The sequence below is a fragment of the Oncorhynchus kisutch genome, linkage group LG24 (assembly GCF_002021735.2).
Source record: "Oncorhynchus kisutch isolate 150728-3 linkage group LG24, Okis_V2, whole genome shotgun sequence".
Classification (NCBI taxonomy): domain Eukaryota; kingdom Metazoa; phylum Chordata; class Actinopteri; order Salmoniformes; family Salmonidae; genus Oncorhynchus; species Oncorhynchus kisutch.
The window spans coordinates 10,232,136-10,249,134 of NC_034197.2; the positions used below are offsets into that span (position 1 = coordinate 10,232,136).

The 16,999-nt window shown below is 41.3% G+C and overlaps 1 protein-coding gene across 2 annotated transcripts; it reads right to left on the bottom strand.

The window, feature by feature from the left end:
* Positions 1–3,103: 3,103 nt before the first annotated feature.
* zgc:174906 (CARD and Death domain-containing protein) lies at positions 3,104–7,941 on the bottom strand. 2 transcript variants are annotated; one of them, XM_020459250.2, is made up of 4 exons: positions 7,476–7,941; positions 5,662–6,033; positions 5,464–5,544; positions 3,104–5,341 (listed from the first exon to the last, which is right to left on the bottom strand). In XM_020459250.2, exons 2-4 carry the CDS (start codon positions 5,999–6,001, stop codon positions 5,049–5,051), a joined length of 714 nt encoding a protein of 237 aa, XP_020314839.1. In that variant the 5' UTR covers positions 6,002–6,033; positions 7,476–7,941; the 3' UTR covers positions 3,104–5,048. The 2 variants fall into 2 exon arrangements, with proteins under 2 accessions (XP_020314839.1, XP_020314840.1); XM_020459251.2 differs by having other exon boundaries at positions 5,668–6,033; positions 7,476–7,931.
* Between the last annotated feature and the right edge of the window lie 9,058 nt (positions 7,942–16,999).

Here is a 16,999-nt window from a genome sequence, read left to right on the forward strand (position 1 = left end):
TCCAGCATTTTGGATTTGAGATCAAATGTTTTACAGAACGTCACCTTTTATTTGAGGGTATTTTCTTACGTATCTGTTTACCATATAGAAATTAAAGCACTTTATGTATCTGGTCCCTCCCCCCCCCCCCAAAAAAAACTCCAAAATGACTCAATACATATATACATATATATATATATTTAGCATTCATTTCTATTGGGCACAAAATTATCCGAAACACAACCAAAACAAACTACAAATGCATCCAACAAGTTTGTAGAGTCACAAGCTCATCACTAAACTAAGGTCCCTGGGACTGAAGACCACCTTCTGCAATCGGATCCTGGACTTCCTGACGGGCCACCCCCATGTGGTGAGGAAAGGCAATAACACTTCCGCCACGCTGACACTCAACACGTGGGCCCCTCAGGGGTGCGTGCTTAGGTCCCTCCTGTACTCCCTGTTCACCCACGACTGCATATTTTCTACTCACTATATATAGTCATGTTATTTTCTACTCGATATATATAGTCATGTTATTTTCTACTCGCTATATATAGTGATGTTAAGGAAGCATTTCACTGTTAGTCTACGAAGCATGTGACGAATCAAATGAAATTGTATTTGACAAGCTTGATGTAGTCATTGCGTGGTAGGAATATGGAACCAAATACTAAAAACGTTTTAATGAATTTATAACACTATAAGTGAATTTCTCCAAATACTTATGACATCTTATGACATGTCCGGGGGTGTCCTCGGATGGGGCCACAGTGTCTCCTGACCCCTCCTGTCTCAACCTCCAGTATTTATGCTGCAGTAGTTTATGTGTCGGGGGCTAGGGTCAGTTTGTTATATCTGGAGTACCTCTCCTGTCCTATTCGGTGTCCTGTGTTAATCTAAGTGTGCGTTCTCTAATTCTCTCTTTCTCTCTCTGAGGACCTGAGCCCTAGGACCATGCCCCAGGACTACCTGACATGATGACTCCTTGCTGTCCCCAGTCCACCTGGCCGTGCTGCTGCTCCAGTTTCAACTGTTCTGCCTTATTATTATTTTTCGACCATGCTGGTCATTTATGAACATTTGAACATCTTGGCCATGTTCTGTTATAATCTCCACCCGGCACAGCCAGAAGAGGACTGGCCACCCCACATAGCCTGGTTCCTCTCTAGGTTTCTTCCTAGGTTTTGGCCTTTCTAGGGAGTTTTTCCTAGCCACCGTGCTTCTACACCTGCATTGCTTGCTGTTTGGGGATTTAGGCTGGGTTTCTGTACAGCACTTTGAGATATCAGCTGATGTACGAAGGGCTATATAAATAAATTTGATTTGATTTGACATCTTCAAATGAGGGGACCAGATGCAAAAAGTGCTTTCATTTCTAAACGGTAAAACAGACATGAATGAAAATGCCCTCAAATCTAAAATGCTGCAGTATAGTTTTAGCTTCACTGTCCAAATAAATACATAGGGAAGTGTACATGGTATGTATGGTGTATATGCATATATTGCTCTCTCCTACTGGCTAGAGTAGAGAGCCTCCGTAAGGAATCGTCCTGTTAAGGCATGGTAATCCACCCCTGCAAAGAGCTGATTGAAGAAATGCGGATGATCTGGAGAGAGAGATGCTCTTTACCTTATTTAGTGCGTGCATTCAGCAGGACAGTTCTAAGTGATTGCCTACCAAAAATCAACTGTAACCAGAATCACACTCATCTCCCTCTGTCTATGATTCCCTGTGGGGTTGGGGTAGCTCTGGTCTAGGGCGTTTGTGTGGCTTGCTTATTAGTGAAGGAAAGCTCAGCGATAGCAAACCGCAAACACTAACACCCTGGACCAGAGCTTGGGCTGGGGGGGGACTTACTGGTCTTGACGCTGTACTTGGCTACGTCCCGTACTCTCTGCAGCAGCTGGTGCTGGGACTCCCCGTTCTCTCTCAGAGCTCCAGATCCAGCAGAGCAGCCAACTCCTCCGGTTCCTGCCACTCACACACCTGTAGCCCGGGTATAACAAGCACAAGAAACCCCTGAAAATACAGCACTGGGTAGTGTGTACCTCCCGAGGTTTGATTTGTAATGCAAACAATCAGGTGGGAAGATATCAATTAACTTACCGGTACTAGCCCAATGGCCAGTGGTTCCTAATTGTTTTTGCTAAACTATTTTATAATTTCTTGGAAAAAAACGTTTTTTAATAGAAACTTTAACCTTTAATGTTAATGATCTAAAAACTTGTAAACTCAAGACCCTATTTTACATAATCTAAGGTTTTTGTGTTGTGTCCCGCCATCGGTTGAGACACAACATGCTCTTGAATACAAGGTGGGTGTAATTGAAATAATATATAGTTCATAGAATGGACCTGTAATTCAGACCACTGTAATTTAGCTGGTACACCATTGAAATGAAATAATTTTTTATTTCAAAACAAAACATTTGAAGAAATAATACAATTGTTTGACAACACTGTAAGCTTTTAAATGATCTCAAACTCAACCATTTCTCTTTTCCAGTGATGAAGACATGGAGGTCTCATGGTATGGTGGGGTATGCAAATTCGGTCAACTTTGATCATCTTTATGTTTTGGCATTCAGGTCCAAAAAGTCACTTTCTGACCACTTCACCCAAGGGCAAACATGTATGGAAAGTTCTTTTTAAATCAGAAGGGATGCTGTCAAAAAGGGATTGATTTCAAATGGACACAATGCAGGGAGGTTACAGTTTAGACAGAATCATCTTTCAACAGACGGAGTCATTCTAAAGTGACTGCGTTGCCATGAACTATCAGTGCCTGATGGTCGTTGTTAGACAGGCCATTGTTAGACAGACAACTATGTAAGGTGACGATAGGATGTGAGACCATCTCATTGATGTCTGTGCCCTTATACAGCACCTCCTCCATGAGGACTTTAAAAGCCCGGGTTAGGAAGTGCTGGCTCTCTGTGGTCCAGAAGTGGTTCATTCAGGCACAGCAGATCATTGGGGGAAGGTTATGTATTTATCCCATAGTCTAATGAAGGAAGATGAGAGTTGAATAGTGACGTGGCAATCAGATGACAGTATGACGCTAAAATACACACGCACACACGAATTGAAACCAAACACTCAATAATTGAAATCAAAAAGGTTTTTGCACTACTGGTCAATGTTTTTATTTTACATCAAAATGTTCAGAAGGAAACATCAATGTATCGTAGATATTGAGTCACAGGTTGAAAACCCTGCACAATATGGATGTACACCTTCGCCCCCATCAAACACAAAAATTCCATATCACCTCGCTCCGAAACAACACTCAGATTCCTCCAGCTATTGCGAGAGGAACGCCATACCAGGTTCCAGAATCTCACTAGTTGACGCATGGCTTAAAAAGCCTGTCTGTAAATGTGCATACCATAAAATATTGGTAAAAAATTGAGCAAATGCATCCCATGACAATTTAATATGCAAATAGCACTTGATTTATATATCTGTACTCTGTAGTAACATACTCGAAGAAAACAATTTCCAGAGAGTAACAGGATTCATTTGAATAAATCTCCTATGGCAATAAACATCTTAGACTGTGGCTGTTAAAATGGTTACAGAACAAACCATAAGATTAAGTTGTACAAAACATTTCAAACATACCTTGGAACTGGATATACAACACAGTAGGTCTATGTCGTAAATGGTCATCTGTGCAAATCTCAGAAACTGAAATCTTGTTCACAATGAACACCACATAGATAGCACCAGACCCTTAAGAATGAAGTCTACAGTACAAAGTCCATATTCTTACCATGCATGAAAATGCAGTGTTGAGCTTGACAATGTCATTACTAGGTTTATGGTTCAAGGGTGAGTAAAATTACCTGACCAGAGTGAAACAATAACTACATGAAATCAGAAAGGTCATCAGTACACATAGTGGAATATATCATGTAATCTATTTTGAACATGGACCCCCCCATAAAATGAAAATTAGATTAAAATCCACATTAAAGAGTCAGGAAAGAGTGAGACAGGCAAGTAGTGTCTGGTGCCAGCACAATTTTTGTGTGTGTGGGGGGGTGACCTCATCCATGGAAACACAAAGGTCTCAGGCTTTAGCCCATTAGCATTGGATATGACTCATTGGCTAATGTACCTGTAACAGAGTAGCCCTGCCTGAGACAAAATAACTATACAACTACAAAAATTATATATATATATATATACACACACACACACACACACACACACACACACACACACACACACACACTGAACCAGTCAAAAGTTTGGCCGCACCTACTCATTCAAGGGTTTTTCTTTATTTAGTAGAGTAATAGTGAAGACACCAAAACTATGAAATGACACATGGAATCAGCAAAAAAAGTATTACACTGATGCTCCAGATACTCAACTAGTCTAAAGGACCGTTTTATTGCTTCTTTAATCAGAACAACAGTTTCCAGCTGTGCTAACATAATTGCAAAAGGGTTTTCGAATGATCAATTAGCCTTTTAAAATTATAAACTTGGATTAGCTAACACAACGTGCCATTGGACCCCAGGAGTGATGGTTGCTGATAAAGGGCGTCTGTACACCTATATTCCATAAAGAAATCTGCCGTTTCCAGCTACAATAGTAATTTACAACCGTAACAATGTCTACACTGTATTTCTGGACAAATGGACAAAAAAATTGCTTTTCTTTAAAAAACAAGGACATTTCTGAGTGACCCCAAACTTTTGAACGGTAGTGTAATATATATTTTTTTACAAAGAAATAAGCAACAAAACAAGAGATGATGCAAAACAAAAGTATAAAAGATATTTGTAAAAAATATAAAAAAATTGCTGATCTGGTAAAAAAATAAAAGTAAGACAAATTGTCACCCAGTCTGACCATGAGGATTTCCTCCTGGTATAATGGTAAAGACGTTGCGTTACCATGCAGAAGACCTGGGTTTTACATCCCACCGATAACAACCTTTTCCCACTAAACCTCAACCATGGAACACTAAAGTCTGAGGCCAAGCACTGTGGTAAATCCCTGCAGTGGAAATTATGCAATAGCAGCTAAGGGTTAGAAGTAAGGCCAGACTGCTACGGGTCTAAGATGGGGTCCAGGAGAAAGTCTATGCTGTCTGGCGGCAGGGCCCAGTCGTCCTGGCTGAGCAGGGAGTGGAGATTGGCCGCCGTGGCCTCCTGCCGTTTCAGTGTGCTCCAGTAGCGCAGCATGGCGAACACACGGTCCACATGGCTGTGTGGATAGTCCTCCAGGATCTGATCCAGCTTGACAGAGGGGATGTCTAGGGCCCCTGTACCAATTGACCTCCAGGAGCGACCGATATTTCGAGCCACACGCATCAGATCCTTCTCCACCACCATCTTAGAGCCTGCTCAGCAACAGAAGGGTCCAAAACGAAACACCAGACAGACTGTCACTAGACAGTCAACATCATAACGTTTTGAGTTAAATTATACCCTATATTCCCTTGTTTCAAGAGGGTCAACTCACCATCCTTGCATGTCTGTTTAGCGGGAAGGTTCTCTTCGGACTCAAATGTTTGTCCTCTCTTTCTGGTAACTTCATTTCCCCCTAGAAAAACAAAAAAAACATTATTTAAAAACGGCATCATTTTTCAGTACAGTAAATATGGTAATATAGAGGGGCAACACCACCCCCCGGGTGAGTCTAAAGAGATGTGTACAGTACCTGTACCTTTTTCACCTGCAGCTCTTTGATCATTCACTGGCAGTTCCTTGAGGAACAGAAGGTTGGGAAACGTATCCTGCATTTCTTTGCCCGTCAGGAGCTGCAGAAGCTGCTCTGCAGCAGTGGGTCCTTTGTTGATCACATGGTCCAGAAGGTCCTGGGCTTGTTTTGATGGGTCAGTGAGGGCTTTGACCTGCTTGTACTCATGCCGGGCCAGTAGGCTGAGGGAGTCTGCATGCTGCAGCACAAAGGCAGGGTCTGCACTTAGAGTATCGATCAACTTGGGCTTCAGACGACGCAGTACCTGCTGGGCGCCACCTGGGGGTTCTTCTTCAGCCATGATCAGCTAGCTATCCCCTTCTATCGCTGGACCTGAGAAAATGATGCATTACAGTAGCTATCATTAAATCTGCAAATGAAAGCTGTTATGCAAACTGGCATTCATTCCCATCGAATGTAGGCCTATAGTTTGATTTAATTCAATTGGAAACTTATAGTCAAAGTTAAATACTTAGAGATTGTGTCTTCATTTACTTGTGTTATTATACTGAACAAAAATATAAACGCAACATGTTTCATGAACTGAAATAAAAGTGGACAGAAATGACACGTGTTTATATCCCTGTGAGGGAGCATTTCTCCATTACCAAAATAATTCATCCACATAACAGGTGTGGCATATCAAGAAGCTGATTAAACAGCATGATCATTACACAGGTGCTGGGGACAATAAAAGGCCACTAAAATGTGCAGTTGTGTCACAACACAATGTCTGAAGTTGAGGTCGCGTGCAATCGGCATACTGACTACAGGAATGTCCACCAGAACTGCTGCCAGAGAATTGAATGTTCAATTCTCTACCATAAACCGCCTGCGTTGTTTTAGAGAATTAGGCAGTATGTCAAACCCGGCCTCGCAACCGCAGACCACATGTAATCACACCAGCCCAGGACCTCCACATCCAGCTTCTTGACCTGCGGGATCGTCTTAGACCAGCCACACGGACAGCTGACAAAACTGAGGAGTATTTCTGTCTGTAATAAAAACCTAGTGTTGTGAAAAACACATTCTAATTGGCTGGGCCTGGTTCCCCACTGGGAGGCCCTGGCTCCCAAGTGGGTGGGCCTATGCCCTCCCAGGCCCACATCCATGCCCAGTCATGTGAAATCCATAGATTAGGGCAGAACATATTTATTTCAATTGACTGATTTCTTAATATGAACTCAGTAAAATCGTTTTAATTGTTGTGTTTATATTTCTGTTCAGTATATTTATTCCTGGGTTTAATCATTTTTCTACTTTCACTTTTTCCTCTGCATTGTTGGGAAGGTAAGTAAGCGTTCCACTGTTTGTCTACACCTGTTGTTTACGAAGCATGTGACAATTAAAATGTTATTTGAAGTTGTCAACTGTGGTGCGTTTGGCTGCCTGATTTGCATACTGCTAATTTGACCAGGTAAACATTTGAACGTGACGATATGATAATGGTAGCCTACTTTTTTGGCTTTAAATTGAGATTACACTTTTTCATGGATCGAGGTAGATTTTCAAGCATTTACTGATTTCAGCTCCCAAATTACTTCGGCGCCCAAAAATGAGCCTGAGTAACACTTGAATGCGTCTAGTCGGCTAACGTTACTCATCGAAAAGACTCGAAATGCCCATCTCTAAATAATGCAGTTTTGTTGATGTCTGTAAGCAGGAAGTCGCCCCACTATCTTTAACTCGAGCTAAATGCATTTAACGCACAGAACCAAAACATCATTAGCTGAATGTTTTATTTTATCATGATAAAATCGTATGCAACTTCTTACCAGAAACGTTTGAACACACCAGAAGCCTCTTCTTCTGTGGGTTTGATGGCGGGCTACAACACAAAAGGGTCTATTGTCGCCACCAACTGGACGGGTTGAAACCAAAACAAGGTAAAAGGAAAACCCATACGTGATAGGGAAACTAACTTAATCCACCCAAATAAAAATAGTACATTAGCAAAACAAAACTCGTACTTCTTCCTTCAATTCTCCATATCTCCCTTCTCAGGCTCTAGGGCCTTGTGACAATATTCCAATTAACTCCCTCGCAGAGAAATCTTTCAGCCCCAGCAACTGCTCCGCTGCTTCCACAATGATTTCTATCTTCCTGGACCTTCTCGCCACCTTTGCAGTACCATTTATCACCATAGCTAAAGGCCACAAAATCCACCTTAACTTTTAAAATGTCAGGATCCTGCTGATGAAAGGCAACCCCTGCAGTGAAGGCTATCTACCACCATGGACTCTTCAAGTGCCCCATTCACACACTCAACCCTTTTAACAGCAGCTGCATACGATATGCTCTGAATAGCCCTGACTTTGGCCAACTCATTCTCTTTCATCCTTGTGGGCATTTGAAAGATGTGGCTTCATGGTTCCCACCACAATTGCAACACGTCACATTTTAATCATTTTAATAACAGATATGATATTTTCCACAACTTGGATATCTCGGCTTCTCCCTTTGCAAACACTTGACACATGACCAAAAGCTTTACAATGATCACACTGCATTGGTCTTGGGATAAATGCTCTGACACTGTAGTCAATATACCCTAACTGCACTTGATTAGGGAGAGACTACATATCAAAAGACAAAAGAACAGAGACATAACTTTTTCTTCATTCACCACACAATTAATCCGACGTGAATCAATCACTCCAATAATATTTTTAATCTCTTCAACATCTACTTCCCACGAGACGCCAGATATAACCTCCTTGAGGGGTGCTCTGTTGTTCCTAAGAGATACACACAACACTTCAAACTTATCAAATCGGGTGAGACCCAACACACATTTCTTCTGATCCTCAGGAGCACAAAAAAATCTAAGCCAGCCAGCCTCTCGTGATCCTAACAGACTTCACTCTACCCAGCCGACTAAAAACGAGGGCTGAGGGGCTTACGTTTCAAACTTCCCTTGCTTGGCTAATCATTTGTACCACCCTCCAAGATGGCGACAGGGATTCCCCCAAGGGCATAAGGCGAGGGTAAGTGGACGAGGGTGTGTCTTTTAAGTGTTTTGGACTCACCTCAACCCAGTGGAACATTAATATCAATTGTATCTTGTTTCAAAGCTCTTTTGGCTAACTGGTCTACAATTTCATTCCCTTCCACATCCAAATGTGCTGGCACTCAAAAGATTCTCACTACTACACCCAGTCTCTCAATTTTCCATAACATTCATTCCTCCAATAGTTGGTCACTCCGATTAGATTTACAAGATGATAAACAACTCAATACAGATAGAGAATCTGAGCATATTATAATTCTAACAGGTTGTACCTACTGGAGGGCAACTAGTGTCGCGAAACACTTCAACTGAGTATACGGACAGTCCATTTGTTAGTCTTCTACATATCTGCACATCAAATTCAGGAATGTAAAACGCCTGATCCTGTGTGTCCACTATCTGGGTTATTGGATCCATCTGTGAAAAGTGGGGAAAAAAGCATAAAACTTCACCAATCTTCACCAATCTAGTCTGACCAATCTTTCCTTATATCTACCAAGGTTAGATTACCAACAGGATCTGGGAGTAACCATGGAGGAACATCCCATATCAACACAGAAGGGACAATCTCCAACTCCCTCAAACCCCTCTCATCAACAAGCTTCCAACTGTCCAACCAAAACCACGGCCTTGTCTACTAGTATATTCCCAACAGTCGTCTAGAGCAATAGCAGTAGGATTCTCAACCTCACAGCCTTTCAACCCAATAAGCGAATGACAATTTGTTACGCCGTATATCCAAAAGCATCTCACCTGCCTTCACTAGTAAGGCATATACAGATGTTAATTTAAATGCACCAATACACATCCTTAAAGCTGTATACTGGATTCTGTCCAGCCTCTGAAGCCAAGTTTTCACTGCTGTTCCATAAACTATACACCCGTAATCAATTGTCGTCCTGATCAGAGCTCTATAAATATCCATCAACGATTGTCTGTCAGCACCCCCTTCATAACCAGAGACCGAGCGCATAAGATTCACCACCTTCTTACACTTGGTTTCAACATTTATGACATGATCTTTCCATGTATATCTCTCATTGAATCATAGACCCAAACATTTATACTTAGAAACCCTCCTCATAGGCGGTCCATACAGAAACGACTGTATATTATCACAATCAGCAACTTTCTTCTTCGAGAAGAACATACAAGACTTCGCCACCGACAATTTAATACCCCCAGTCAATCGACCATCTTTCAACATCCATTATAGCTTGTTGAATAGATTTGATCACACGAGAGACATTCCTTCCCCTCTTCCAAATGTACTATGTTCGACTTTGTCTTCTTTGAGTTTTTATTGTCGGATCACAACCAACTGACAGGTGCATACACCGCCACCTACTGTACTGGAGTGTGACAATATTCTCTTAATTAACCCTGAATTTCGAACACAGGAGGTTGATGACAAATACAACAATTTGATGCCATTCCATTCCCTCCCTTCCAGTTATTATAATGAGCCGTCCTCCCCTCAGCAGCATCCTGTGATTTCGAACAAAATGCGAAAATTCCCTACAAACCTCACTATTCCCAAAATACCATCCAATCCCCATTCCCTTCCGACCTTTCTGACCCTGTCAAACAGCCTCTCCCTTTCTGCATCATACATTTCACAAAATAATAATACATGTTCAACCGTTTCCTCTACCATACAGCCATTACACATTCCAGTACCATGGTACCCTATCAATTTCAAAGAGGAATTCAATCCCATTCCCGTATGCCCTAATCCCATCCTACACAACATAACATCCTCCCTTCTGTTTCCATTACATGACTCTCTATCCGATTCAGATTTCCCTGTACTATCAAAATGTCTGCCCTTACTACTTTTATCCCATTGTCTCTGCCAACAATCTAACCCATTTTTCAGAATCTGTTTTCATTTCCCCTCTACCCAACTGCACCTGTATAGAGTGCCACAGCGTGAGTCATAATACCCATAAAACATAGCTGTCAAAAAAATTCCAATCGTTTTTCTACAATACATTTTTTCCAATGGGGGATTTTAGAAACACTTCAAATAAGGGCTGTGTTTCATGTAGGATTACCCTGGTATGACGTTTTGATTACCACATAAATCTCTCTAAGACAAGGTGACTGTTATCAATATATTCAGGCTCTATATCCACAATATTATTTTCCACTGCTTTTTGTTGTTGTTGCTATTATAACTACCATATTATTTCCATTAACTCCTGTATGAACAGGAATCCAATAGAATAATGTATATGCTGAAAGATAATGATAAAATAATTCCACTCTGAAACCTTATAACTGTATGAAATTGATTAGAATCATAAAATTATAATCTGATGACGTGTGTAGTTTAAGTCGGAATTAGGTTTAAACAAGGTATCTGTATAGTGGGAAAACACAGACTGTCTGAGCAAGGTGTAGTTTAGGATTTGAACTTGTGTGTGCCTCGTAAAATACCGAAGAATAATTAAAACTGTTTGAGCCAACCTGGCTAGGCCTCTGAGAGACTTGGGAGAGGACAGGAAGTACTTGATCAAGGTCTCCCTAATCTTGGGGGAATGGAACTGTCGGCTGGGTAGTGATACACAGTGGTGAGAACTATGGAGAAGGATCAATCTCACCTACTGTTTGTGTGTATGTATGTGCATATGTGCGCAGCTATAAAATGGATGTTTTTGTATTCTTCACCTTCTCTGAATAAACTGTGCTATCGTTTTGCATAAGCTGTGTCTTTGACTAATTATTATTAAACCCATGGTCTTACAAACCTCAGGGATTGGTCAAAGCTTGATTGATTGATAGTTATTATCATTGGGATTGAAAATTCTCATGACACTTCTTCGCCGGTGCTGACATGCATGGCTAGATACGTAGCGCTGCCTGCAGGGTGGAGGGTGGTTGCTGCACACACTGGAATGTTGAGAGCCAGCATGTGTCAAGTTGAGTGCTGCTTGGTTGACATTCATGAAGCCAGCTAGCTAACTCGTAAATGATTAGGTTACTCCTGTATACTTTTTGTAAGTTAACAAAATTGCATCCAATTGCAAAAGAGTAGAAGAGAAGTCATATTTTGAAGAGCAACTTGAACATGTATTTGAGCAAATTCAGTGATGAGTTCTATTACTGTTGTTGTTTACTCTTTGGCTATGGAGGATGATGCTTGTTCATGGCCTAGGCTGTCACCCAGTTGGTCACCAGTCTGAGTTGTTGTTGATGAGAATACCCTACATGACAAAAAGTATGTGGACACATGCTCATCGAACATTTCATCCCAAAATCATGGGCGTTAATATAGAGCTGGTCCCTCCTTTGCTGCTATGGACTTGCTTCCATTAAGCCACAGGAGCATTAGTGAGGTCGGGCACTGATGTTTGGCGATTAGGCCTGGCTCGCAGTTGGCGTTCCAATTCATCCCAAAGGTGTTCGATGGGGTTGAGGTCAAATCAAAGTACATTTGTATTGGTCACATACACATGTTTGGCAGATGTTAATGCAAGTGTAGCGAAATGCTTGTAATAGGCTGGGAGCAACAAAATGGAGTCCTGGTCAGATTTGCCGAAGGGAGGGTAGGGGAGGACTTTGTATGCATCGTTGAAGTTAGAGTAGCAATGGTTGAGAATGCTACCAGCCCGTGTTGCACATTCGATATGCTGATAGAATTTAGGAAGCCTTGTTCTCAGATTAGCTTTGTTAAAATCCCCAGCTACAATAAATGCAGCCTCAGGATGTATGGTTTCCAGTTTACATAGAGTCCAGTGAAGTTCTTTCAGGGCCATCGAGGTATCTGCTTGGGTGGGATATACACGGCTGTGACTATAATCGAAGACAATTATCTTGGTAGATAATGTGGTCGGCCTTTGATTGTAAGGAATTCTAGGTCAGGTGAACAGAAGTACTTAAGTTCCTGTATGTTGTTATGATCACAACATGAGTCGTTAATCATAAGGCATACACCCCCGCCCTTCTTCTTACCATAGAGTTGTTTGTTTCTGTCTGTGCGATGCGCGAAGAAACTGGGTGGCTATACAGACTCTGACAACATATCCCAAGTGAGCCATGTTTCTGTGAAACAGAGAATGTTACAATCTCTGATGTCTATCTGGAAGGCAACTCGTGCCCTAATTTCATCCACCTTGTTGTCTAGAGATTGGACATTGGCGAGTAATATGCTCGGAAGCGGTGTATGGTGTGCTCGCCTTCTAAGTAGGCAGCTCCATCTGCCTCTCCTGCGGCGACCACGTTGTTTTGGATCGGCCTCTGGGATAAGATCCCATGTCCAGGGTGAAGGTCCGAACAAAGAATCCACTTCGGGAAAGTCGTATTCCTGGTCATAATGTTGGTAAGTTGACATCGCTTTTATATCCTATAGTTCTTCCCAGCTGAATGTAATAACACTTGAGATTTTCAGTCAAGTTCTTCAACACGGATCTCGACAAACCCCTTCTGTATGGACTTCGCTTTGTGCACAGGGGCATTGTCATGCTGAAACAGGAAAGGGCCTTCCCCAAACTGTTGCCACAAATTGCCTAGAATGTAATTGTATGCTGTAGTATTAAGATTTCCCTTCACTGGAACGAAGGGGCCTAGCCCGAACCATGGAAAACAGCCCCAGACCATTATTCGTCCCCCACCAAACTTTACAGTTGGCATTATGCATTCAGGAAATCCATACTTTTGGCCATATAGTGTAAGTATGCACACCCCAATGCTATGACACTCCAAACTGAGCTCAGGTGCATCCAATTTCCTTTGATCATCCTTGAGATGTCGCTACAACTTGATTAGAGTTCTCCTTTGGCCAATTACATAGTCTGGACATAATTTAGAAAGAAACACACCTGTCTATATAGTCCCATAGTTAACAGTGCATGGTCAGAGCAGAAACTATACAATCAAGTCCAAGGAACTGTCCGTAGATCTCCATGATAGTCATATATCTGGGTATATATCTGGGAAGGGTATAGAGTGATGAAAGTTTCCCAGAGTACAATGGTCTCCATCATTGGGAAATTGAAAAAATATGGAACTACCCAGACTCTGCCTAGAACTGGTCGCCCGACAAAACTGAGCAATTGGGCAAGAAAGACCTTGGTTATGGAGGTGATCAAGAACCCACTGACCACTCTGACAGAACTACAGAGTTCCTTGGCTGAGATAGGAGAACCTGCCAGAAGGACAACAGTCTCTACAGCACTTCACTAATCTGGGCTTTATGGGAGAGTGGCCAGATGAAAGCCACTCCTGAGAAAAAGGCACATGACAGCACGCCTGGAGTTTAAAAAAAGGGGATGTAGAAGACAAAGGCTAAATATTCTGTGGTCTGATTAAACAAAAATGTTACTATTTGGCCTGAATGCAAAGTGCTATGTCTGGAGAAAACCAGGCACAGCTCATCACCCATCTAACATCATCCCTACAGTGAAGCATGGTGGTGGCAGCAGGTTTTCAGCAGCACGGTCTGGGAAAACCTTTATTTAACTAGGCAAGTCAGTTAAGAACAAACTCATATTTAGAATGACGGTCTACCAAAAGGCCTCCTGCAGGGGGCTGGGATTTAAAAAAATCTAATAAAAATTGGACAAAACACACATCACGACAAGAGACACACTACAACACTACATAAAGAGAAACCTAAGACAACAACACAGCATGGCAGCAACATATGACAACACAGAATGGTAGTAACACAACATGACAGCACCACAACATGGTAACAGCACAAAACATGCTACAAACATTATTGTCCATAGACAACAGCACAAAGGCAAGAAGGTAGAGACAACAATACATCAGGCGAAAAAGCCACAACTGTCAGTAAGAGTGTCCATGATTGAGTCTTTGAATGAAGAGATGGAGATAAAACTGTCCAGTTTGAGTGTTTGCTGCAGCGAACTGAACAGAGGAAATGTGTTCTTTGGGGACATTTAGCAGAATGTGACTGGCAGAATGGATAGAGGGAGAAATTAATGGAGCCAAATACAGGCAGATCCTTGATGAGAACCTGCCTCAGAGTGCGAACGATCTTAGACTGCGTGGAGATTTATGTTCCAACAGGACAATGACCCCAAGCATACAGCCAAAGCAACGACTTCAGAACAAGAATGCCAAAGTCCTTGAGTGGTCCAGACTTAAATCTCATTGAAAATCTGTGGAAGGACTTGAAGATTGCTGTTCACCGCTGCTCCCCATCTAGTTTAGCAGAGCTTGAGAAAATCTTCAAGGAAGAATGGGAGAAAATGCCCAAATCCAGATGTGCAAACCTGATATAGACATACCCAAGACGACTCAAAGCTGTAATCGCTGCCAAAGGTGCTTCTACAAAGTATTGACTCAGGGGTAAAGGAGATATGTCTGTATTTCATTTTCAATACATTTGCAATGTCTTAACATGTTTGCACTTTTTCATTATGTGGTATTGTGTGTAGGTGGGTGAGAAACATATTTAATCAACTTTTAATTCAGGCTGTAACACAACTAAATGTGGAATAAGGGTATATGAATACTTTCTGAAAGCACTATCTTTGACTGCAAAACTAAATAAAATAATCATCATCAAGTTTTTTTTTTCTTCTAAACTTTGGGCAAAAATCTAATGAATTAAAAAAACACAGTGGTTTTCAAGCCTTTTTTCAAATGTAATGAAAGGGTAATGAGATTTTTTTTCTTCTTCCCCGTATTTTAATCATGTGACCTCGAGACCAATATAGCGTCTTCTCACATCACGTGTGAATTAATTGCCACTTGTGCATATCATGATCATCGAACATAATTACCCAATTAGTTCAAAATAAATGTTCAACCATGTGGATTGACTTCAAATGAAATGCTTATCTTAATGACATTATCAACAAACATTTTAACTTATTGTCTGTTATCAACATTATATGGAAATAATAACCATTTTGTCTAAGAAAATGTAGCCTCTTTCCGTACAAAGTTACAATTTTCATTCACTATCCATGGAAAAACGTAAATGAAGTGAAGAACCGGAGGCGCAGTCTGGTCAAAAAAAAACAGAAAGCATCTCCATATTAACAGACGAATCCACTGACACAAAATACCAAAATGTTCTATATATTTTGTAGGAGAGCTGGGTGAAGACGTTAAAGTTGTTCTGGCTGATACCATGTATTTACAGGCAGTGAACTGTTCAACAGTAGCAGAACATCATTCGGTGTACCTGCGCTTTTACGCTCGCTTTGTGGAGGCAGAGAAGCACATCTCTCCAAATAATGTAGTCTAACAGAGTGGGAGAAATTGCTGGGTTGTTATTTCTATAGCGAATGAAAATAAGCTAGCAATTTATGTTCTGAGAAAAGTCTACATTTCCCCCTCTACATTTTCTTATATAAAACAGCTTATCATCATATGCATGTTGTGTTGCTACCATGTTTTGTTATGTTGTGTTGCTACCCGGCTGTATTGTCATGTGTTGCTGCCATACTATGTTGTTGTCTTTGGGTCTCGTCGTGATGTGTGTTTTGTCCTATATTTTTAGGTTTATTTTTAATCCCAGCCCTTGTCCCCGCAGAAGGCCTTTTGCAAATTGTTAGGCAGTCATTATGAAATAAAGGTTTAATAAATAAATCATACCCATATGTTAATAAGAACAGAAAAAAGAATGCGTTGTGAAATATTTTTGTTGATTGATACTGTCTTGTTATGTAAGGATGAGACTGTTTCGTCATATCCTCCACAACCTTCTAAGGCAGAAGCATTATGAGACAGCATTATGTTTTTGTTTTTTTCTTCCGATGACTGTCTATCAAGCCTTTCCATTTATAATCTGATGCTAAATTGCAGGTCTTTCAGAATATATTGTTGTCTGCAAAGAGTGTCCCAGCGGGGTTTTGACATGCTCTTTTGTTCAAGAGATTTTTTTCTCTGGTTGAATTCATAGTCTCTCCCCTTTAACTGTCACAATTGCCCCATTTTTATAGCCTCAGATGATCAGGGATTGAGTCTGTTGGAGAGGATCAGTTTGAGCAAAGTGAGGTGTAGAATCACTGATCTACAAATAGTAGAATTGCAGGAAATGAGATTTAAAACTGCTACATTTTCTGCTAGCTCATGGAATAACGTAGAATTGCAGAAAAGGAGATTTGAAACTGCACATTTTTCTCTGTGCCAACAAGAAGTGTGAACAGTTTGGTGTCGCATGGGTTGCTAGGTGTGGGTTTGTTACTATGCCGATAAATGCCAACATCCATCCAGACATTTGCCACCTAGGACATTTGTGTGACAGATCTCAAATAGTACTGGAGTACCCCTGCTATAGGCCTACACCACATAAATGGCTCCTAG

Excerpts from the sequence above, each read along its gene's own strand:
- zgc:174906 (XM_020459250.2), bottom strand. The coding sequence starts at position 6,001 with ATGGCTGAAGAAGAACCCCCAGGTGGCGCCCAGCAGGTACTGCGTCGT. Across the intron at positions 5,545-5,661 it reads TGCAGGTGAAAAAGGTACAG|GGGGAAATGAAGTTACCAGA; the intron begins GTACTGTACACA and ends TTGTTTTTCTAG. Across the intron at positions 5,342-5,463 it reads TAAACAGACATGCAAGGATG|GCTCTAAGATGGTGGTGGAG; the intron begins GTGAGTTGACCC and ends GTTGCTGAGCAG.